The sequence below is a fragment of the Gasterosteus aculeatus genome, chromosome 11 (assembly GCF_964276395.1).
Source record: "Gasterosteus aculeatus chromosome 11, fGasAcu3.hap1.1, whole genome shotgun sequence".
NCBI classification, from domain to species: Eukaryota; Metazoa; Chordata; class Actinopteri; order Perciformes; family Gasterosteidae; genus Gasterosteus; species Gasterosteus aculeatus.
Window position 1 is genome coordinate 12,681,169 of NC_135699.1, and position 25,137 is coordinate 12,706,305.

Consider the following 25,137-nt stretch of genomic DNA (forward strand, 5'->3'; position numbering starts at 1 on the left):
TTTGGTTTTCATTGCACACTTTAATCATTTAGTAAACAGATCTTCACAGTAACAATGCAATAGCAGAAAACAGAAGCAAATCACGGTGCAGCTTTTTAGGTCTTCAAACTGACTTTGGGTATTTACACTGACAATGTGAAGATAAAAGCACTGTGCCCAAAGTCCTCCTGGTGGATCGATGAGGCATTTTTAGCCCCGTTCTCCCCCTCAAAGCAAAAGTCTCCACTCAGACTGTACACCATTTGTAACTCTATACATGTTGTCTATACTGCCGACCCCAAAACATTCAAGTACTGTCCTTCTCTCCTTGAACGGGTCGCCGGTCATCCAGTGCACAGGAGTCAGAAATTAAATAGGCGTGTTGTTGTCCTACCAAGTGAACATCAGAAATAGTATTTAAAGGAAATTTAAATAGCTAAACTCTATGGTAACTTAGGTTATCATATCTCAAAGTATAGACCAGCATAACAGAGAAGTGATTAAAGGGCTCTCAATCTTTGTGACACATCAATAAATAGTTATCTTGACATGAAATCTCATAAAATTTCCACATACAAACTTTAACATTTTGTGATGCATGAATCGCAAAACAGTATCACAACAGACAACTCTAGATGTTTCCGGTGCTCATTTAAGAATGTCAGTGAATTTGAATGAAATGATCATTTCACAAACAAACCATCTGGTCTCTCTGCATTATTTTTGGTTTGGAAAACACAATTTTAGTGTTGTACTGCATTTTACGAACGCTACACTTGCACGGGAGATGGGGGAAAAGAAGACGATTCAAAAAAGAGACACAAATCAGAATAAGGCAAAGTGAACAAACAGTTAAATATACTTGCACTCAGATTAATGCCGTTCAGAAGTATGTGATAACATGTCAGTCTGGTCTGATACTGTGACATTTTGTGACAGCAAAGCCTTTTTGAAGCTGTTATTCCCGCGGTGGTTGGCGCTTAGTCCCGGGCCTCACATGTTTTACAAAGAAAAAAACGATAAAGCTTTTTGTCCGGCAACACGAGCCGACAAGTCAGAGTACTTTGTCATTTGGTTACGTAGTAATGTGATAAAACACCTAAAACAAACTGGCACCCTCCACATTCAGAACAAACAAAGAATTAAATCAGCAACAGTCAGGAATCGACGGTTCCTATCCGTCCCACAAAACAAAAATGCATCTGTTCGATACAAAGCCCCCCCCCGTCCTGTCCCGCCCCCCTGGTGTGAGCACACTTAAAAGCAGCTTGCAGAGAGGCAATGATGGCAAGTCTTGGAATTCACTGAATTCAGCTCGATATCTTGTGTGGACTCTCGCTGCGATCCCATTGGTCAAAACAGCCACAGACTCGGTCCATCGTTCACGTGTGTGTCGTTTCCCGTCACCTGGCGCGTCTTGCCCTCACTACCTGTGGCCCGGCGTCCTCTGGGTGGCCTTCGGGTCCCCGCCAACATCTTTCTCCAAAACGTTACCATGACCCTCTTTCTCTATGCAGCCCGCCAGGACCTGCAGCACCAGGCGGAGCCTGCGGTCCAGGGCGTGCAGGTGAGGCCGGATGAGGATCGGGGACAGTCGGTCCCGGAGGAGGGACTCCTCCATCAGGGAGCTCAGCTGGTACTCCTCTTGGGCCAGCAGCTGCAGACGCAGGTAGGTCGATGTCTTCAGCCTGGAACGGGTAAGTAAAGAGGATATTTGACATTAAACCATACTTTTCCAACTACTATGGCGTCACAAGATTATCTTTCACGCCAGTTTGCATCTGATTTGCGATCAAAAGCACAAATCTGTCCATCTTGGCACATGGCAACCTTATATTTCTCTTGTCTTTTTCTCTTTCTGCGTCGCTGTGTCTCTCTTAGGAATTTGGAAATACTTTCTAACGTTGGGGTCAGTCTAGCCAGGTCAGCAGTTTGAGAAAAAAAAAGATTTATAGGCCTTTAACACAGGAAGCAGCAACTCTAACACTGCACTCTAAAAACCATTTCCACGCACCCCTCGGCGAGCGCTGTGCCAAAAGTTCAATCTGCTCTGAAACTCCATCCAGCACAAATACAGAGAGAGAGATTTACAAAACAAGCAAAAGGCCGACCTGCAGCACTGGATGAGAGGCACCAGGATGGACAGCTCATCGTGGGAGTGTTTTCCAAAACTACAGAGAAAAACACACAATGTCACACGTTGCTATTCATCTTTTTGCTGAATTACTTTTGATTAGAAATGTGTAAAGCAAATATTATATATATATATATAAATATATGCTTAATGAACTTTTCTTCAACACAACCGTTTTCCGTGGGTGAAATATGTTTTGGGCTGTTAAGACAGGCCCTTGAAAAGAAGCTGAGTGTCTTTACCCTCTTCCGTTGTCCAGGTGAATAATGAAGGTGTCGTTTCCAAATTTCTCAAAAGTTTCATAGTGATGTCGATCCATGTTACCTGAACGAGCAGAGAGCAAAGTGGTCAGAGCGTCTGTGGACGCGGTAGTAGATTAACATACGGTTAATCTACTACGTAATTTACGTAATTTTCTTCTTACCCATTAAGAAGTCAAAGATGGTCATGTCCATCACGTCCAGCAGTCGAGTCCCTCGGTCGTACGGAGGAGTCTTCTTCACCTCGTCACAGTAATCCTTGTCCACCTCCCACCTGCAAACGCACACCCGTAAATAGGTTTAAAGAAATGATTGCATCCATGTCCAGTCGGAGCAATGAGCCGCGGGCAGCGACCCTGACTCGGAGGAGTGTCCTCGTTTCTTTACTCTGCTTTCTTGCGTTTGCTGTAGGATCGTCTCCAGGGGTTCTTCCATGACTTGCGTTTGGCCAGGTTCTGGTCCGGCAGGAAGGCTGCCAGCGAGCCTTCGATCTGGTCCGGTTTACCGCACAGCGCGTGCTCGGTGGAGCAGTAGTACGAGCACTCGCCGTAGAAACACAGGTTATTGGCTAAAGGGAAGAAGTAGAAAAAAACTGAATTAGAAATTGTGATGCCGTGGTCGTTTATGAACGAGGGAGCAAACATGGTGGAATGTGATGAGGCCTTCAAACAACTGTCTCAATTTATGTACAGTCTTCTTCTCATCTTCTCATTCAGAAACCTCTTCTTGCACTTATTATTCAAACTACACATTGGGAAATGCAGCAGATCAAATTGTTTATTTCATGTTCAACAATAATATGTTTGTGATGTTTTTTGGAGCATCCTGAAAACCGATACGTGACAAATGCATTATTATATATTCCTTCATTTGATTTCACCTGTACTCTGAAAGAGTCCATAGTTTTCCCCTAATCAGTGTAAAACCCTAAATAACCCTAAATAACCCAATATATTCTAGATTGTGTCATTTAGTTCTATTGAGTGGTTTTATATGGATGTGTATTTATTTTTTATCAAAGCGTAGCTTGAGTTAATGAGAATAATCTGGTTTGCGGTGCCATCTGGTGGTGACGTTTGGCTACTACCACACAGGGCACAACACGTTCTTACTATTTGTACTCCCTTGAAGAAAAGACCAGGCCATAAAAAACCCAGAACTACAGAAACGTATCCCACTTTGTAAGTAATCCAGAGTCTTACAGCCAGTGTTGCGTGCAGCTCTGTCCCCTAACAATGAGTAATGCAGCCAGCTAGCTGCAGTATTGTGCCACGTCTACCTGGTGAGACGAAGAAGGTCTTGTAGAGGTTCTTGTCGCGCGTCACGTCCCTGATCTCCCTTGTCATGTTGACGAGTCGCCCTGCCACTGGGGGCACGCGCCGGAAATTAAGGATCCTAAAGAACGAGAGAGACATTTAAAGAAAGTTAATGGTTGAATTGATTTTTACATCCAACGTAACGGCTTTTTAATGGGTGCCAATGATATCACGATTGCCAATTTCAGACAGTTTTACAAAAATGCTCTAAAATGTTCTTGTCCGCTTCAAAAGATCTTTAGTCTGCAGCTCAGGTGATTTTTAGAGCGTTTAGAACGTCCCCGGCCAAATGTCCATCCATGGAAAAAAGTGAGACATCAAGATATTTTGTCTTTACAGTACAGGCTTCATCGGTATCATTGCAGCACGTACATTGTTTTCTTTCAATTTGTTAACTTTACATTGACTTCCATCTGTTTCAAAACAAGCAGAAAACGGCTGCATGCGTCTTCCTTCACCCGTCCCACCAGCACACAGACAAACACACACCAACCGTCTCAACTATATTTAGACGCTTTAGTGAATTCTACACTTTGTGGTCTCAAACTCTTGTGCTTCAACTTTTGCCACCACCCCCTCTCCCCCTCGCCCCCTCTCTCTCCCTCTCTCCCATTCTTTTCATCAGCTCTCATGTCTGAACACTATACAACCTATTCAGCCCATCTTCAGCCCGCCTCACTGTATGTTTGCTGTCCAACTGACCCTGACCTGTTTGAGACTGAAGCTAAGCCTCCTGGGAGCATTCACGGCCACACACACACACACACACACACACACACACACACACACACACACACACACACACACACACACACACACAGAGTTGGGGAAACTTTAGCCTACAGAGGAACGCATTCAGGAGCTGCAAACTGCACCGTCATGTCGGGCCCAGGTGACAAAGGAACACCTGTGTGTGTGTGTGTGTGCGTGTGTGTGTGTGTGTGTGTGTGTGTATTTAGCCATGAGGGGACACTCAAGCTGCTATTTGTGTGCACTCTGCCTGCCAGACACCCCTGAGTCACAACGAGTTCCCAAAGATGATAAAAACAGTAGGGATAGGAACAGATGGTAAAACCCCCCCTGAAGTATTTACAGGAATGCAGCGATTCGGCCCTTTACCTAAAATCTTGAATGAAATGAAAATATATTTAATATGTTTAATATGGCAATATTTAATATGTTTAATCAGATTATTTCAAATCAGAAATATAACAAAGTAAATGAAACAAATAAATAAAAATAAATAAATAAAAGTTTTTAGCCTCATACACAATGTTAAAGTTAATGTTGAGTTCTTTTTTTTTTACCTTGTCAGCTGAAGTCTGTCGAATTAAAGGATCATGTGGGAATCAATATACTCCGCGGAGGAGACGATCGATGTGTTATCGAACGCCTCATGTAACAAATCGGATCCCGCTCAGATTTCCAAAGCTCGAGTCCATTAAGACACACCTCTGCTTTATAAATGCTGTTGTGGTTTCTATGAACGGACACGAGCCACCGGTCATTCTTCCTGGAACAAACCGTGAAGGCTGACTTGGAAACCCGCTTGGACGGGAAACGCCTGAGTCACACAGAAACCTCAACAACTGCTTTTTTTTTGAGGGGTTTACGAACTCACCTGTCCAAGTGAAAAGCGGCGATCTCAGAGTTGTGCCTCTCGAAGTCAGAGAAGTAGAAGAAGTCCGGAGGGGTTTCCTGCTCTCGAGTCTGCCTGAAAGACAACGGTTAAGGAAGCGTTTAACATGAAGTCAGCAGGATCGTTTCCAGTCGAGGCCTTTCATTTCTCAACCTTGGATAAGATTACCAAGACGACAGATGATAAGAAAGAACATTTCTACATTTATATCCGCCATAAACTCAAGAAGATCTCTTCGAATTGGAGGCCGAAGGGTGAATTCATACCATCCCCCTCTTGAGAACCCGCTTATCACAAATGGGATGATTTTATAGCCAATATTGTAACAACGGGGTCAGTAAGCCAATTTAAAACAATATCTCCATATGCGCTTCGACGTAAGGTACGACGTTTCAAACGCCCAAATCTCCTCGGCTTTCATTAGATTCTCATCTCAGCTCAGACAGACCAAGAGTCTTGAGTGTGGACGAGCTGGATGAGAATCTCCGATCCCATCCTGTAGTTCCTCCCCACGGATTGGGCTGAACCTCGCTCACGTGCGTCTACTCAAAGCCGACACTTAGCGTCTCCCCTCGTGCTCCTCCTCCTCCATCACATTAGTGGGGATTACACCTCGAAAGCCGCCACTGTTTTCACTCCTCCTTCTCCCTCAAGTTTCCTCTGCCAGCAGAAGCCAGCGTGTCCTTTTCTTTCGCACGTCACGGAAGCAGCAATTTACCCATAAATCAACTGCTGCTTTCTCACCCGGAGCCAGGAGGGGACCGGTGGTGTTTCAGGGGAGCGGATGGGAGACGCTGTGGAGGTGAAGGAGGGCGGAACAAAAGTTGCTTTTAAGCGGTGACCCTCATGAGCCGGAGCACTCAGTGCACCTTGTTATCTCTCAAATAGGCCTTTTTATCAAAGGGGTCACCAGAAAAGACTCGGTGCTGCAAATATATTAACCTCATACTTTAATGAGTTACTCCTCGTGGAAAGTCTGTAGAACAAAGTGAGATATTGAGGTTTAGGCTTCCTTGATTGCACTTTATGCTTTGAAGAGACCCTGACTGACAGTCATCACAGCCTTTGGTTGCCATGGTCACTAAGACGTGAAATGCAATTTCCTGTCACGAGAGAAGCTCAGAATTTCAATTGCACGGTAATTGCAGGCTTGTGATGTGAAACGCCATCGCACAAGCACCCTCTCTAATATGGACGCACACACACAAACAGACACACACTCAAACACTATATGAATGAGTGTCCTCGACAATAAAAGACGCTTTATCCCAAGTGGAGCCTGAGCAGAAGCTCCAGCAATGCGCGCGCTGCCGACGGGAGGAAGCGGAACCGCCTTCGTGTGTGAACTCAATTCGCACACTGCTGACTCAGCAGCCGTAGTGCTCTTTCATGAGCCGAGGCCTGCACAGAGGAGGCCTGTGTTGGAGGAATCGGGCGTACACTCGGCACACCGGCCCAAACAGAAGGGACTCGAGGAGGCGGGGCAGAGTGCAACGGAATGCGGAAAAATACATTTTCCAACCCAACCAAAAACCGGAACCCTCAACTGAACGCTCACTGTGGAGAGCTTAACGCTGTGGGACTACGACACTGCGGGCGACTCACAGAGCGGACCACGCTGGGATGTCAATTGACCTGTCAATCATAAAGCAGCCCGGGCCCTAAAGCACACACTGCTTCAGAGTCTGTTTTAGGCAACTTCTCCCATGTGACCCTCCACACGGCTCCTGCAGCGCCTCTACCGATCACGTGCACGTTCCTGCGGACACGGGGATCTAATTCTTGAGGACTTCAACCACCAACGCTTTGTACGCACGCAGCCATCGTACGCGCGCAATCTTTTAATAAAACGATCCTCTCTGTTGGGTGGTAACAGCACACATGTGAACAAATCAACAATATTTATATTTTTCTTCTTGCTACGGATTCAACTGAGCGGACGAGAGAGCGAGGCGGAAAGGGAGATCCGTCATCTGTTGGTAATCCGCAGCAGGTTTCAGGCCCCACTGACAGCCGTCTTTGTCTGACCCTCATTCCTCTGTCCCTGTGTGTGTGTGTGTGTGTCTGGGAAGACGCGGCGAGTACTTTTCTGTGAGATATGAGTCAAAGCAGTTGACAAATTTGTACACTCACACACAAAAAATAAAAAGAACATTACGTACGAACCATTTCTGTGTGGTTACAAAGTGTTGCATTTTGTAGGAGACTGCGTGCTTTAATGACAATGTAGCCATGAACAACTTTTGTTTGTTAAAGTCGTGGCTTGTAGTGATGAACCTGCAGGCAATTATAAATCAGCAACTCATCTCAGCTTTATGGAGCTTAATGGTGCGTTTAGGCTCGATATTCAGCTCTGTTCTACCTGCTGAATAGATGGATAGTTGGAGAAGAGGAGCCGGAGGCCAAAAACAGAGCGAAACACGGCCGTGTGAATAATAACGTTGCTTCGTAACTGCCGCATGTCTAGATAAGCACATGTTTATATCAATTCAGTGGTAGATATCTGTGTCGTGTCGCAACTTGTTTCTGCTGCCCCTAAGTGGCCAAACAAATCTGTTATTTCAGGCAATAACATTAAACCCTAATGAATGTTTTCTCACCTGCTTGGATTTACCAATCCTGTTTGGACCCCGTGTAGCCAAATGAATTCCCCCCTTGCCAGCCTGACCCTACTTAACTCCAATTACACTGTTAAACACCCAGCAGCTTCTCCCCTTTCTGTGTGAGCAGCACTACACGGTTTATCTTTTGTACTGTGAATTAATCTGCCCAGTCTGTTTTTGCACATGAGGGGTTATGGAGAAAAACAGGTGATTAGTGCAATACATCCACTCTAGATAGGACCTCTTCAACCTGTCATCTGTTGGTGCATGCAGAGGAATCAGAGAGAGCTGCGTGTGTATTCATACATTTCGTGTGTATTCCTTGATCTGTGTCTGCTGATTCCCCTTTATTTTTCTCCACACTTCTTCGCTTCCTCCAGCATCAGTATCGGAGAGGGGTCTGAGGATTGTCCCGGGGACCCGAGGTAGCCGTCTAGATTGAATTTCGGAATCGATGCTGCACAAGTGCTGCTCCAGTCGGGGCTATTTTCAACAGCCGGGGTGAGGCGCCGCCTGGAGGGAAAAGTTATCTGCATGTGTGGGAAGCAGCACGGGCCGTATTATCATAAGAACGCTGGGAAAAAGACTCGCCTTGAAGAAGACGGATGACGGCCTCAGTCAGGGCTCCAGTTTCAAAGTTATTAGATCCTCATAAGCGGGGCGAGAGTGGGGCATTGATGTGAAGGCGGAGGAAGATTATTCCTTTCTGCTGCATGTAGTATTCAGTACGCGTAGAGGTGTAGTGCAGTTATCTATTGATTGATCTTTTATCAGAAAAGCGTGCCCTGGGGAGGGATGTAGTTACATGAATTAAGTGGATTCAAGATATGAGTCATTAACAAAATAATGATTTTTTCATTTAGGACCATTTTAAGGGAAATGTTCCATAAAAGACACACTGGTAGGGATTTGTTATTCATAGAAGGCAACTGACAATGTGAATGGTGTCGACTAACACTGCATTTTAACTGACGAGTTAGTCATTCTATTTTAATTTACATAATATCTCTAGAAGGATGTGCAGATTTTCATTGCAAGCAAACACCTTTTTTTTCATATTTAGTGTTTCTCACCAAATGTCTCTATTCAAAGGTATTACAATTATTTAAAAAGTGTTGCACACCTACATTGAATACCACATTAGTTTGCAGTACTACATGTCATGGCCCTGCAATGTCAGCAAATGCAAATATACATTCAACAACTCTTAATCTTAATTGGCCTACAAATGTGTAGTAAGATCCCACAACCCGACTTTTCTCTTAAAACGTCATCTAGCTTGTTCTGCTCTCCATCTTCCAATTATCTCAAACTGCTTAATCTCACTCATTCCTTGTCTCGCAATTATCTCAAGGCCCTTCAGTCAGTCTCGGCTGCCGGATCTCCGCAATAAACTGAGAACTTGAATTCGCAATCGAAACGTGCCGCGGGCGAGGTCACTGTCTGTGACCCCCGCAGCTCTCCGGCGACCTTTCAGATGACGAAACCCCCTCGGAGCCGCTCAAACGTTGTGTCTGTGCGTGTGTGCGTGCGAGGCCCGCGCGTTGAGTCACGGTCCAGCGTCAAACAGAGAGATCGTAGCTACCCGACTGTCTCATTTGGCCAGATGGCTCGCAGTCCCTGTCTCTATATGTCAGGGATCAGACCGCGGCTTATGGGCGTGCAAAGCGCTGCTGCTCTCCATCGTCCCTCTGTGCATGCAGACGGCACACAGGGCCGGAAATATAACAGAGGGGAGACTACGTGACTGTCGACGGGTCGGGGATTAAGGACAATAACGGGAGCTAAAATATGAACGTTGAAAGGTCTGATCAAAATATGATTGTCAGTGAGTGAAAACCCTTTAATGCCTGGAGGGGGATTAGTGTAAATACAATAAACGAGTGCAGTGCAGCACTACGTGAATAGAACATGAGTAATTTCATGATCCCTGCGCACAATTCATCTCCCTTCATTTCAGCCTGGAAACGTTCAAAAGGCGGGTTGCTTAGGACAGTAAAACAGATTACTGACAGTTTGCGTTCACATTGAGAAATAAAAAGCAAACGTAACTTTCTCTGGATATTCTTAAAATTAAATCTTTTTTGAAAATCCAGAAGATACACGGAAAATACTGTTGACTAAAACAATTAACTGACAAACACAAGATGTTTGCTGCTGATTTCTTGTTTAGAAACACAATTGTAGTGTCAAAATCCTGCTCCTTCATCTTGACTACTGTCAACGTTAAATCTCAATTTACACATGATTGTGTTGACTGATCCTTCATTTTGTCCGGCTTTACCAGGATATTACAAGATGTTGGTGCAGATTAGTCTTCAGCAATGTGGTGCGGATCTTTAGAAAATCGCTGATCCCTGGTCAACATGTACAATATACATATATACACACACACACACACACACACACATATACTTCCCCAAGTTAAATCTGTGAGGCTGAATCCCACTTCCTTCTTCTCTGCTCTACATTCCTCTTGGAGCTATTTCTGAAATGGCTATGAACCTTTTTTTTTCCTTCTCTGCTGGCCTTATTTGACAAGTGTGACATTTTCAGTTGTGTTCTCCTGGGTACATCACTCCACAGTGCTCAGTGTTTAAAGACCCCAAATCACTGTAAAGACCTGCAAAGCTGCAGAGTGGAGGCTTTGAGGCAAAATATTTGACGACTCGCTTTTTAATTGTGTTTCATTCAATCCAAAAAACTTGTATTTGTTGCAATATTACACAAACTTGTTCACAGCTGTTAACAGATTTTGGACAAAACTAACAAATTAAATTATTTTGGTCAGCATTGTTGTGTTGTTTTTTCATTTTCTTTATGAATACAATCTGGAGATGGTGTCATACGTGTTTTATTATTTTGAGCTGGGCCTCAAATATCAAGTCAGTAACTCCAGCCTCACGTACGTGAGAGGCATCTGAAGAGAACACTCGGCAGAAGGGGACATTTGCATTGCAGAACGTAACATCACTCCGACCTGGCGGACTTTCATCAGGCTGGCTGAAGCTTTGCGCTTCCCGGTGATGGATGTGAGCGAATTGCAGAGAACGTGAACACTTTGTGCAGGAGAAGAGAGTTAACGGTGGTTTGAAGGGGGTTTGATCCCCAGGGAGTGACATTTAGGCAAGCGAGACATCTCAGCGGGCCGAGGCCACCTCTCAACTGGCCTGAAATCCATCTGCCTGTTGGGTTCGTACGATAAACTGAAGCCACATACAGCGTTGGTATTTTTGTCTCGTCTAGCTCAATCAGGGAGGGGACAGAGGGGACGTGAATGAAACCCCAAAAAACAAATTCCTTCAGCCAGCTGGAACTATAGCTGAGCTAAGACCCTGTGTTGCTTTGGGAAAAGACTCCCCACGTCTCACGAATACTCTGTGAAAAAGAATGACTTACCCATGGTGCAGCGGGGCAGTGATGTGCATGTACTGTAGGTTCATATACTGGAACAATACGGCTGTTTTTATTTATGCCATTTGTGTGGCGCGTGCGTTCAGTAAGGGGATTGTATATACTTGAAGAAGGGGACAGGTTTTTATGCTTATGGTTCGTCTCCCTTCTCTCCCACACCATCACACGACAAACAAAACGCACATCCTCAGTGCGGAGCGACACAAAGCCATTTATATTTACATATCCATCCGCAGAGGATTAACCACTTTCAATAGCACAAGTCTGAGGCAATCCTTCAGCGGGTGTGCAACTCATGACAGGCTTTGCACAGCATACGAACCATGAATTATGCAGAAAATACACAAACATTAAGGGCAATCTCGGGTTAACGGCGGTTAGATGTCAAAATGTGCAAGCTCGGGGATGTTTGGAACAATGAGCTACAGAACGTGTGTGTTGGCGCTGCACACTGACAGAATGCATTTCTCTCTTGAAGCTTTCCTCTGTATATTTTCCTACATAAATACCCATGTTGTACAGTAATTGTTTTTTAGGGCCCACCACCTGTTACGAATAAGTCTTCAAAATGTCACAGCATTACCAAACGGAACGTCCTCACCACGTCACCGACAATGAACATTGTGCGTTCCAAGATTCACTGGGAATGTTCTCCACAAAGAGCATTTGTGATGCAGGAGAAGGCACCGATACACAGGAACTGTACGATCTATTCCAGCAGCAAATTCCTCCAGAAAAAGCTACTGCCACTACTCACAGCGCCAGAAGAGAGGAGGAGTGGACGGGCGGCGGGAGGCTGACGAAGAAACCACAGCCAAGTACATATTGTAGGAAAAGACGGCTTCACATTCCGGTTCTTACAAAGGCACCGTCAGACCAACAACGTCTCCCAAAGGAAAGCAACAAACCTGAAAGTGCTCCGCGTGTTTGGATCAACTGGGATTTTGTGAGCTCTCCCTGTATGTGTGTGTGCGGGCACACAAAACCAACGGGCATTACCATGAGTCTTCATCTCACGGGGAATGAGTAACAAGCGCTGGTATTCAGCGTGACGTGTAAGCTGAAGCTGATGAGAGAAATCTCAGTGTGAGCGTGACAGTAAACTGCAGAAACTGCAGGCCTAGCAAAACGTAGTCACTCCCGTCGGGCTGAGCAGGATTCGGGAATAGATAATGAAAGCAGCAACACTTTCTCCCCTTCAGTCTCACTTCCTTCTCATTCTTTTTCTCCGCATTTCACCGTCACGTGAAAACCCGTGGATGCTGCCAGAGCAGGAGCAATGCTCTGTTTTAGGTCATTTTTTTTTCTTAGTCGCGAAATGCATTTCAAGTCATAAAAGGATAGAGGGAATCTTTGACCGGGTCAAAAATCCAATCATGTCCTCCTCTTTTGATAAAATACAAAGCAGACTCCCTGTGCATAAATCGGCAGATGAGTGGGCCAGAATGAGTGCTAAGGAGGAGCGGACCTGCCAAGCCATATAAATCATCCCTAGACTGAGGATCTTTACTGAGAGGGTTTGCGTGCAGGTCCGTCCTCCTGGCTGGCCTAGGATTAAGATGTATTAGATTATTGCTAAGTAGTTGATGAACAGCAAATGTAGCTAAATCTTGAGAAGCACACAGACGTGAATTTCAGCCAGGACGTTTGGTTCGGGCCAAGAAAAGTTAATTGGATTGTGAGTTAGCATTGTGGACGTCCTTTATCTCAGTCCATCCGTTCAGACAATCCTATCATGTTGACCCAAAGACAAGAAAAAGACCCAAATATACACACACACAAACGCACGCATACACTCTCTCTCTCTCTCCCAAATGCATACTGCTTAAAACAATTGCTAACATCTCCTGCTGCAGCTGGCAGATACCTTCACTGCTCTGAAAATAATCACCCTTTCTGTCTCTGCCTCTGTCTTTCCCAGGCAGTGTGTGCCACCTTCAGGTTCCCCGGGTCTAAACCGGGGAGCCATTTTATCTGCAAACACATCTCCATCACTTTCCCTCGCTCACCTCCCCGCTTCTGATTTCATTTTCCCTCGAAGGGCGATGTGCCTGCTGGCCAATCTCCCCTTTCCCCGTCTGTGTTTACTCTAACTGAACGTGTTCTCACCACAAAAGCAGATGAAGGCTGTCGGACGCCAACCTGCACACACACACACACACACACACACACACACACACACACACACACACACACACACACACGGCCACACATGTGGCGGGAGATCCACAGAGGCTGTCGCTTGTCTCTGGTTATCTGATTAATACCATTTGACTTACGAGTGCTGTCTTTTGTTTTTAGCTCCCAAATGTGTTTAATAATCACCTGAGAAGCTTTGCGGTTGTCGTGTTCTGCTCGTGAAGTTCATCCACCACATTATCACCACGTTCAGCTCAATTTAAATAAGCCGTCGAGTATTTCTCCTCACCCAATCAAAATGGATTCCACACCACCCAGTGAAACTGCATAGAACTCCAAAACGTCGGAACCTTGAACCAACGAAAGCAATCGAAAGAGTCTTTCCAGAAAGCTACTCTGTGGGCGAGGAACCCAACCGGAGGCATGGATGTTTGTGCTTCGCTTCTCCCGCTGCTGAACTTTCCTATTTAGGCCTGTCAACAGTCTTGTTGTGTTCAGCGGTTTGAGGTCAGATGCCGTTTCCTAAATAGAAGCCATCTATCAGAGGCTAAGTGGCGGCTGAGAGATGTCATTGCGGTGGTGAGTGGGTGACGGCGGTGAAGGAGGAAGTGGTGAAACCGCTGGGAAAACAGTTCCAAGAGCTGCATTTATCCTTGTGTTAGCGCTAAATGGGATGGAACTCATCCAGAGTACTTGAGGGTGTAAAGAGTTAATGCATATGTGAAAGGAATAAAATCAAGTATTCATTTCTGAGGATTAAAGGTACTTTCAGTACCTATTGACGAAATCACTCGAAAGAAGAAGCACTTATTCTATTCTTATTATTAGAGGAGGCCAAATGAAATTGTGGCTCAAATTAAAGGGAATTATATATTCTCTTCACTAAAACTGGTCATACAGCGTATCATGAGGCACTGACCTTTAATGTCTCTGCAGATTGTGTCCAAATTCATCAACTCATAATGAGGATGTTCAGCTGGTTCATTGGTCCTCCTCATACCTCACAACGAGGGGCGAGATTGAAACACATTTGTGGATCCCAAAGTGTAAGGACTGTTGATCTTGGTGATCCCCTTACTTTTCCACCAGCCGGTCGACACATTTGTTAAAACCCGAGAAGTTCCATTAGCAAACAATCTTCCCAGCGGCAGCAACACTGAGCGGGAGTCTCCCAGCACCTGTACAACAGAGCCCCTTCTGTTTGCGCCGCTACTGCCCAGAGCGGTTAAAAGGGTGGGAGGCCCAGGGTGACCCAGGCAAGCCGCCGGATCGGGTAGCCCGGTGATACCGTACCTGGCGACAGCGGCCCCTCCCACATCCTGCCCCGACAATGGGCAAAGCCAGGCGGAACCCTCTACTGGTTTAATTGGTAGACAACGATCGCATTCTCCTCCCCCATCCGCCGGCCTCTGTCAGGGCGATAGGGGAGTCGGACATCGCCCTAATTGCCACCTTGCGTAGGACAGGCTTTGACCTGCAAGGGCCTGGCCCACAATGGATCCATTAACCTCCGTGCATGTCATCACAATAGGCCACAATGCTTTCCCTCTTTCTCTCTGCCGAAGAACGGTAGTTTCACTCATTCGACCTGGAGAGACATTCATGCAGACTGCGATGGATCTACCTGGGAAAAGTCGCTGTCTAATGACTGAGCTCAGTCGTGAGGGTTGGTGCAGTGCGTGTGGTCCCATTGTTAACGGGCAACAGTTGATTTAGTGAGGATGTAACAATGAAGCGTGTGTGCTTTGTCATTTTCAGACTGCTGTAAGGAAAACAAGAAGAATCATCCCCTTCTGGTGCGTCGAAGCCCAAACAGCTATCCTCATTATAGCTTCTGAGGTAGACAAACATTAGGGAATTAGGCAAGATTGTATGTTAGACAGCAAGTTGTTAACCTGTCTGGGCAAATTGATAAAATGCAAGGTCTTAATTGCCGATGCAAGATTCACCAAAGATTAATTGACAATTATCCTTTGAAAATTCCCCTTCAACTAAATCCAGCGTTCCTGAGTACTTATTTACCTTCATGAGTCAAAGTCTGGCCTGCTTTCCTCGTCTCACAGAAATAAACGATTGTTTGAGATGTTTAGAACTCAGCTCCTGGGAGGAAGTTAATTTGTAGCATTCCAGATAAATGCAGCAGCAACCTTCCTGGCGGGAAGCTGTCCCTCGTACAGTATTTTAGGCTATAATTATATGTTAGGGTAGATTAGCAACATAACCACACAAAGTTGAGTCTCAACAAGCGTTGCACCACTGCAAGAATGTGATTCCCTCAGATGTGGTGTAACACACGCTCTGGTCCCAAACCCAACGCCACAGGCATGAACACACATACACAAAGACACACACCCATCAGAGCAGCAATTTAGAACCAACCAACTTTTGATATAGTCATTAAATACCCATCCTTCCAGCGTACTGTATTTAGCTGATTGATTGTAGGAAGCCGGTTTTGACTCATCCAAACCACTGAAACACCGGCAACCATATTCTCACCACAGAGTTCCATAAAATAATGAATAATATCCTGATGATTAAACAGTTTTTAACACATTCACTGTATCCACTATCTATTACTTACCCAAATTGTAGGTGGAAACAGTAGTTACAGTAATTCACAGATGAAAAAAAAAGGTTAGATAGGGTGATACGTTTGATACGCAGCCGACATATAAAAATAACTCGTGATTAGCATCATCAAAAGCAATTGAGCTGGCCTGTAATTACATGAACACTTCTTTGGGCACGCCCAGCCTGGCAACTGTTACACTGTGAGGTCATGAAACACTTGTGAGACAGTAGGAATGGGGAACATCTAAAAGCACACACACACACACACACACACACAGTCAGACATAGTCAGACAGTCACAAACATGCAGTTAGCCAGATATAAAAACTTCAAGTTCAAATACATGAAAAACAACATAATTTGCCAAGGAGCCCTAAAGAAGAGCTGCGGGGTTTGGCCCGACGCGGCTGCCTGGCCGAGAGAACAAAGCTGCATGAGAAACAGATGTTGTGAACGTCTGACACCTCAAAGCTCTCACTCTGACTGTGTGCGTACGCGTGTGTTTGTGTGAGAAATAAAGACAATAAAAGGAGGGACACAGCAGAAAATATCTAACTGAACACATTATGACCCAGAAAAGACCCGTTATTTCTGACAAGACCAAATTACAACTTTACATTAACTTTTACTGCTAGAAAGAACTGTTACTCAAAGTAAATACCAGTCACAGCTTTAATTAGAAACTATGTTGATTCACGGAAGAGCTGTAAAAGTGTTGTTGGGGTGATGTCTGGATAAGCAGCTAGTAAATAGACGGACGGATAGATGGACAGATTAACTAGTTCTTATAAAGGAAATCATTGGAAGCAGAAGGGGAGCACCAAGATCACCATAAAATACACAAGCCATTGAAAACACCTCTGTTTTCTCTTGCACTTTACAAATGCGTGCAAATCCCGTTATAAAATCAGCAAATGTTCATGATAAGATCAATAACCAGAGCAAGGAGAGGCTACCTGTATAGAATCACAGATGAACCTACAGAGAGGATCCATGGAGGAATGTCGGCGACAACCCAACTGGCACACAGCAGTTAAGATGAGGCCCCTCAGAGGAACTTTTGGTTACGAAACAGCCTGCACATAATAAACATGTAGCAGCCTCTTGGGTGTCGCAGCTAAGAATCCATCCTCACTGGCTTTACCATCGCTAGAGCGTGTCATAACTGATCTGGTTCATGCAGATGAGCATGCCTCTGGATTTCCCACGTAGCTATAGGACAGCCATGTGTGCCCTATATATGTTCTAGAACACGTGTTTACATGCAACAAACCCTGTGCATTAGTATTGCAGCTATTTGCTTGACTGGGACACGTGTTGTGTGCATGTCCCAGTCAAAAAAGAGAAGATCCCATTTATTTTTGCTCTTCCTGCAATGCATACAGACTTGTCAAACAGCGTGCAATAATTCTTTCTTTGTATATGTTAGGCTTACACTCCCTCCTTCAATCCCTCAACCCTCTGTCTGACCACATCCGACTAGCGTGACACGAGCATTGCGGTTCTGTATAGGCACAACAACCAGGATCTTGGCAGGGGATGGGTAGGATGGGGCACCAGGGTACCGGAGCCAGACAGACACAGAGACCTGGCAATAGAGGGTGTCCGCTCAGGCCGGAACATGCCTCCAGCTGGTAGACCCAGTTCCTTGACAGGTTGGCAGTGTTAACTGCTCCCCCTTCCCTCTGGTCTATGCCTGCCTATCATCTGTCTTCCAACACCAGACCTCTTTCTTTTCACATGCCACTTTATTCCTCTCAATCACTATATCTGGAACCCCCCCCCCCCCCCCCCGTCTTTTGTTCAAAAAGGATTTGCATTGCATTTGTGTTCATATGGGGACATCACTAGTATCAAAGTATCAGTGCAGAGAACTGCAGATTTGCATGAACTAACCTCTGAAAATGATTTACAATATCCGCATCTAAAGAACAATATTTGTACCTGTGTGATTGGATCAGAGGATCAGAAACAGTCACCACCAGTATCAGAGGGTATAATTTCTAGTTGGGGGGAAAAACAGGTTGGCGTGACTTAAATGACCAAATTGCCCCATTGTGGGGACACACACACTTTAAATCACCAAACGAGATCATAGAGCTTCTCAGACAAACTTTCCCCGCAGCTTCACAGATAAAACATCGTGTGGAGGTTTCTGGCAAGCTGTCGGCTTGTGCAGACTCCCGCTTCACGCCAGTGTACAGATTTGCGTTCGGCTCAAAGGAGGCCTAGAACATCAAAGCGTCTTTAAAGCACCACTTGATAATGAACAATAGGACAGGTGAAGAAGAAACAATGCAACACAGGAAGGCTCTGAACTACTGAACCCAGAATGCACCACATATGCTAAAATTAAATAGACTGCATCAATGGTATGATAGAAAAAACAAAACTCCATGATGTGTGTTACTGTTACGACCCCAAAGATGAACAAAGTCTATCCTTCTACGTTATTTTTCAGAAAACAGATATTTTTGTATTTCCTCTCATTCCAGGACTTTTGTAAAATATCTGTAGACACTCTAGACGGATGATTGTGACAGTCAAAGCGAGGAGTTTTAATAAAACATGACAGGCTAAATAAAGAGCTGCAGCAATCTGTGGAATGTAATTCAGAAACTGACATTTAATTACCGCCAGAAGAGTTTTCTGACAGTAACTGAGAAAGGCTGCTTTACTTATATCTACAGTAAGAAACAAAATTAAAAATATACTTTCTAGGCTCTCATAACTCTCCAATCTTTCCATTGAAAGGTAAATTGAAAAGGGAGGCAAGTGACACACTGTTCTTAGTGTCAGGGACAACAAAAGTACATAAAATCCTCATATATACATATACAATACACAGAGATAATGGCATTTCCTTCCTTGACAACCTTTAAAACAGAACTCTGTGTTCTGCGTCCTGACACCAACAAAGTCTTCATAACAAGACATTGCATGATGGCTTATTATGTATGACATTCCCCACATGCTATTCATTCCAGATGATACATCCTAACAACACCTTACAACACTCTCCTTTTTAATCTATCCCGACATCACAACACTCTTGCATGGCAACGTAGTCCATGTCCAATCCAATCTCTGCCCCCATCAAGATTCCAATATTCCATTCATGCACGCTGGATGCCGTTGTTGACTGGAGAGGTTTGTATGCTATATCAAATAATATATCAGATATATATACATATGATATATGTTCCATCATTCATTCAACATCTCTGAACTCCCTATCCTCCCTCTGGTTTGGCTTCGGCTGGTATGGTAATGAGCTTGGTTTATTTGAAATAAAGAAATCAGCATAAAGTACACCTGTGCAGTTAGACAAGGTGTGACACTGTGAGCTTTCACCAGCATTCATCACAACTGTACGACTCGTATCCTTGTTCCTGTCTCAGGATGCTATATTCTCCAGTGAGGCTCTCCTGTAGAAACCCATTATGCATTTCATAGCAATCACACCAGGCTCCTGAGCAATTACTTCCAGTTGGCCTGGACACTGCTTATTCGAGTCGGCTTGGGAATTCATTGGGCAAAACTTAAGACTTCTGAGAGGGAGGGTATTTTTTTTTTCATGTGCCAAGTGGATTTAGTAGCATGTATGACTCCCCAAAGACGTGTTGACGATGGCTCAAAGCTCCTCTTAATTAACACATAAGCCGGTTGATGTTAATTAAAAAGCAGACACAAAAAAGATCACACAGAAAGGAGAGCTGTATATCCCAAACACAGCGAAACATGCAGCGGCAGTGCTTGGCACCTATTCAGAGGAGATTTCATGTAGCGCTCTTGAAACATATGCATTACAAGTGGGCGCCTTAACCGGGTGTATCGAATACGTTTTTTTTTTAATGTCAGTTATTTTAGTGGGAAAAAGATCAAATGATCTGACACTGATACTATCTAAGATGATTTGGTGTAGTAATGTGTAGAGTCCATCCGTGCCACTTACTTCATGGGCTTGAACAGACCTTGTCCATAGTTCTGGAAAGTCATGATCAACTTCAGCTGGGTGCCTCCCGATTTCATGGCTGAGAGAAAAACAATTGAAATGTTGGATGAGTATTTGAAACAAACACACACACACACACACACACACACACACACACACACACACACACACACACACACACACACACAGGAATACATCTCCACATATGTACAGCTGTTTCATTATTTGCCAATTTGGAGGACGCAATTTTGCATGACTGCATGATAGAGCCATCACATCTGCTGACCAATTTGCCAGGCACTGTGAAATCAAAGTGGCAGTTGGGAGGTGGGTGTGACTGAGGGACAGGGATGGCGTGAAAAGCATCTGCTGACAACTACAGCTAGTTTGGAGTTTGATGAAACCGGAGATGGACAATTTGACTGAGTCTAGTAGCGACAATGTCTTCAGAAAAACAAGCGTCGCTTTGAGGGAGCCCAAAAATGAAAATGAGTGAAAGAAGTACCTTCACTTTTGGCACATTAGGCCCACAGACAAAACAATTCAGCTTATTATTATTACGTAATTACATTTTGAAAATCATCTCTCAAAACATGGCTGGATCTTCATTTCCTGAATCAAATATAAAATGAACTCCACATTTCCATCCACATAGCAGAACTGCTTGTGACCAGATGTTTCTCTGCACCCAGATGTGCGTTTGTATATTAGACTCTCCATGGTCCTTTCTTCTCTCACTCCCACCAAGCTGATCTTCCAAGAAACAAAACGTGAGCCGGAGCACATGTCTCCGACCGTCAGTCATGTCCACGATGTCTCCAAGGAGCCGTAGCTTCTTGCCTGCCTCAGACTCAGACAAAGGCCCCGCCAGGCGTTGTGTTTCCGTCATAATGGACAGGCTTTTGGGGGATTTGCCCATTTATTACAGGGCATTAACTTGAGTATATTACACAACACAGCGCTTCTGCCTAACCCCAATATCAGCATAAGCCCTGTGTAGTGGACCCACTTACTCAACGGCTTGCTGGCTGAGTAGCTTCCCGCGCTACACAGGACCGTCTTTTGTGTTTATTGATATCTCTCTCCTATTTGTTTCACTCCTTTCCCCTCATTCCTTCTTTGTACACGTCGCCATTTTATTCGTATTCTCTCTGCTGCGCTCTGTCGTCTGTCTCACTTTGCTTTACTCACCACAGGTAAGCCTGGCCGTTTACCGTGACTCATTTTCAATCGCTACTGTATTTGTTCATCCACTGTTGCACAGAGTTAAACCCACATAACAACAGCACCACCCAAGAGCAGAACGCCTGCACATGCTGCAGAGTTGCTGTAGCCGGGTCAAGAGGACAGAGGCCGCAGAGTAATGTTTAAAGTCAGTGCAGCTGCAGTCAACCTAAAACCTTTGAGAGATTGGAAACAATGGACAACGTTTTAATGCCGTGACCTTGGGCCCATAAGCCACAATCCACGAGGAGCCGACCTCCTTCTCTGCGCCGTGCTGGACGTTCATACAATTTTGTTTTTGAAACTACAAAAGTTAAACCTCTGTGAGAAACCTAAGCAGAGCTCGGCTGATTGTTTCTCTCAATTGTATCTGCGCTGACGTGCTATCAAACATTACTTGAGCAAACCTCAACGAGCGATTCGTTTGATTCTCCTATAGGCCATCTGTCTTTGTACCTGTGCAAGGATGTATGGGACTGTGTTCATCTAACAATCCATCTCCCGCTGTGCTTCTCCAAGCACCCGCAAATGAATCGATGTAGCCTTTTCCAAACCTTCATGTTCTTTGCTCTTTCTGGAAGCTCCGGGCTCCCCCTCTCCCCCCCCCCACCACGACACCGGCCTTCCATCCCCATCATGATGGATCCACCTTGCTCTCACCTGTGCCACCTCACGGCGCTGTGCGTATGATTTATGAGTTCAGCTAGACACAGACTCATTTTAGTGCGGTAGTCATGATGTGTGCGTGTGCTTTTAGATTTAGGAGGAACAAAGAATTTGTTCTTCCAGGCGTGTGTTCTTAGGAGTCTGTCTGGACACACCTACAAATAATTGATGGTTTAATTATGGTTTATTTTAATTATTACCAACAGAGGGGAAAACACACAAACTGTTACGTTTGGGCGGAGATGTGGAACATGAATAATGAATGATTGTGAGCTGCCAGCGGGACTCATAACAAAGAGATGGTGGAGACAGCGTCTATAAGGAACACAATGACGTTGATGCACAAAGAGATGGAGATAACAACGCGCCCCAGTGGAGCATATTTCGGTGTTCACTGTCCAGTTTGAATGCAGTAATTATATAAAAAAAAGATAACGTATTTTCACACCGAGATCTCTTTCACAAGAATTTAAGATGGTATCAGTATAATAAGAAGTTGAAAACTACAATGAAGTCATTAGCAGCATTGTGGAGAAATACAAATCAGACTCATAGCGGACTTGTCTCATACAAAGAAACGGACAGTTGTGAAATCATTTGCAGGAAAGACTTATTCTTACGGAATCTTTCCACACAAATCTTTCATTTTACAGAACAGAACTTTTTAACGCTTTCTTGGACGCAGATCCTCTACTCTTGCAGAGGAATTTCATTTTTTTCATTATTAAGCCCTGTTGTCTACTAATGAAAAACAGTCTTTTTCATGTTCCCTTCATTTTTCCTGCCAGAAGACATTTTGAAGCATATGTCATCCTTCCTTTCCACCCATCTGTTGTTGACATGTTCTCTTTCAAAGTTCACAATTTGGTGCCTGACTCACCCACGCTGGTGACCTCCTGCGTGGCCAGGTCCTTCAGCAGGGCGTCCAGCACCAGACTGTGCCTGGAGTACATCTCATAGCGGTTGATGCCGATATGAAAACGTAACCAGTTAGGGTACGATTCTGCGGTGCCTTCTTCCTTTGGAGAGAACTCCTCTTCGTCCTCCTCCTCCTCTTCGTTCCCCTCCGCATTGTGCCTGGAAAATAGAGAGGGTGGAGGTTTAACAAGAAGTTGTGGTGCAAGCAGATTCCTGTTGAGATTATTTTTAGTCGTTGTTATTGGTGCTTACAGATATAGACTGACTACTTTTTGGCACAGAGCCGTTGGAGACAGATGGATTTGTTATTATGAGGTTAAAGGGCAGCCTGAGTGACAGGTATAAAAAAAAAGAAATCCAGCATGCCGGTAAATTCAAATACATCAAAGGTCCCACACTTTTAAACATTTCAACTCACCATCCTTGGTTCCCATTTGCTTTGTTATAAAACCTGATGTCGGTGTTGACGTTGAACAAAGTGTCATCGCTGGTGAGGGAGGGAAGCTCAACGTTGTAGAAAGGATGCTCAAACAGAGCAAACAGGCGGGATGCACCGGGGGCGGCGGGGGCCGCCGGCCGAGCTGGCCCCGCGGCTCCGATCAGCGGCTTGTGGTCGTCCGCGTTCCCCGCCGGCGGCTTGGTCCGCCCGAAGGACTCCGCTCGGTCCCCGGCTGCCGGGATCTTCTCCAGGGAACGCGACGTGAGGTTGGAGCTCGGCTCGTTGCTGAAGTCCTGGAGGATCCGCAGCGTGTGCTTGTTAGGCCAGCCCGCTTCGGCCGCGGGCATGGCGGGTTGCTTCGCCCAGCCCTGCGACTCTCCGCCCGGGTGATGGGCGCATTGGCAGCCGCCGTCGCCGCTCCCCGCGCCCGCCGCCTCCTTTTCCAGTTTCGGCAACAGATCTATCATGATGTGCATGGTGCACGCGACCAGAAACACCATGAGTATCAGCACTCGGAATTTACGAAAAAATATCATCTTTTTTTTCCCCCAAGTGTTTTTCGTTCTTCACGCAGAGACAGGCGAGTGCGATTTAAGCGCAGCGCGCGTTACAGCGCAGACACACTGATGGCAAAGCAGCAATGTTAGGCTGAAGATTTACTGTGATGACATCTTAAGCACTCCGTCATGTGCTCACTCCTATCTTCTTATTAATTACAATAATCCAAATTGTTCATTCCCGGGCAGGTGGACTGAGCCAACACATTTTGCGCTCTGGACACTGACCGCGGCTCAAGTGCGTTTCATTCACTGCCTTGTTGAGCAGGATATCGTTTCTGTAGGACGGACCACAAAATAAATCGTTAATCATAGGTAACTTGAAGAAGGAAGGGGAGGGGGGGGGGTCTTAATAAAAGCGCCGATAATTGTCCGATATTCATCTGCCTCCTTGTGTTGCTGCCAGCGCGCAGTAATGTGCCAATTGTGTCATAAGTGGAAAAAAAAAAAGTATCAGAAGAAATTTGAGTAGTCCACAGCCTTCCTCGTAATCTATGATGAGCTGATAACTAAAGAAGAAAGTAAAAAATTCCAGTAAAAAAATAAAATAACAGCTGATCCGCTGAGATGCTCGGATGCTGCGCGGCTCCCGTTGTGCGCAAGCCTCGTTGAAGTCAAACCCGAGACTGGCTGGCAGGTGTAGGGATCCTGGTTGTCATTTGGCCCCCTCCTCCTCCTCCACCCCCCAACCCCCCCCACACCCTCTCTCCACTTACGCCTCTTCCCCCGTTCACGCCGCCTCGTCTTCTCTTCCGAGGGTTCATCCACGGTGGGTGCGTTAAATATTGTGATCGCAGCCCTCCGAGTCTCGCCTCGGTTGCGTCACGGGGAAGAGGTTGGCCGCGTCTTCACACAGAAGTACCGTCGCGCTGGTGACATGAAAGGCGAGATTCAGAAAAAATATGTGCACCGAAAAGCCTTTTGTGGCCGCAACTCCCGTGCACGCAGCCAGAGGGCGTTGGCACAACCTGCAGATTCCATGCCGGCTTTGTACTGTGAAATATGATCTGAAGAACATGTGTGGTATACGCGCCATTGTTCCATTTGCTCAATAAGCTACTGTTTTCTGTAAAGTGGGTTGGGGGGGGGGGGGGGGGGGGGGGGGGGAGGGGCGGCGACGGGTCCTCGTGGATGAACGAGAAAGGTTTGTAATTCATTCAAAGTTCAGGAGAGGCTCACAAAAGGGCAGGTGACATGCGTAGACTATTGTATTGGTGCCAGACCCAAAAGCCTCCGTCTACGAAACCAAACATGAGACACATCTCATTTGATGGACGCAGATTGCACACCTAAGCAGAAAAAAGCAAAAAAAGGGCCAAA

General features: G+C 45.4%; 1 protein-coding gene across 1 annotated transcript; it reads right to left on the minus strand.

Annotated features, from left to right (window-relative positions):
* Window positions 1-24,710, minus strand: fam20ca (FAM20C golgi associated secretory pathway kinase a). Its single transcript, XM_040191312.2, has 10 exons — window positions 23,240-24,710; window positions 22,784-22,980; window positions 20,014-20,092; window positions 5,311-5,403; window positions 3,653-3,768; window positions 2,761-2,941; window positions 2,538-2,647; window positions 2,356-2,437; window positions 2,091-2,150; window positions 1-1,667 (listed from the first exon to the last, which is right to left on the minus strand). Exons 1-10 carry the CDS (start codon window positions 23,794-23,796, stop codon window positions 1,406-1,408), a joined length of 1,737 nt encoding a protein of 578 aa, XP_040047246.2. The 5' UTR covers window positions 23,797-24,710; the 3' UTR covers window positions 1-1,405.
* Window positions 24,711-25,137: the final 427 nt, after the last annotated feature.

Bases quoted from the DNA above. Each gene is read 5' to 3' on its own strand.
- fam20ca (XM_040191312.2), bottom strand. From the start codon at position 23,796: ATGATATTTTTTCGTAAATTCCGAGTGCTGATACTCATGGTGTTTCTG. The intron at 5,404-20,013 runs GTAAGTGGCACG...GTTGTCTTTCAG, and splicing joins GGTCTGTTCAAGCCCATGAA to GCAGACTCGAGAGCAGGAAA. The intron at 3,769-5,310 runs GTGAGTTCGTAA...CTCGTTCTTTAG, and splicing joins GCCGCTTTTCACTTGGACAG to GATCCTTAATTTCCGGCGCG.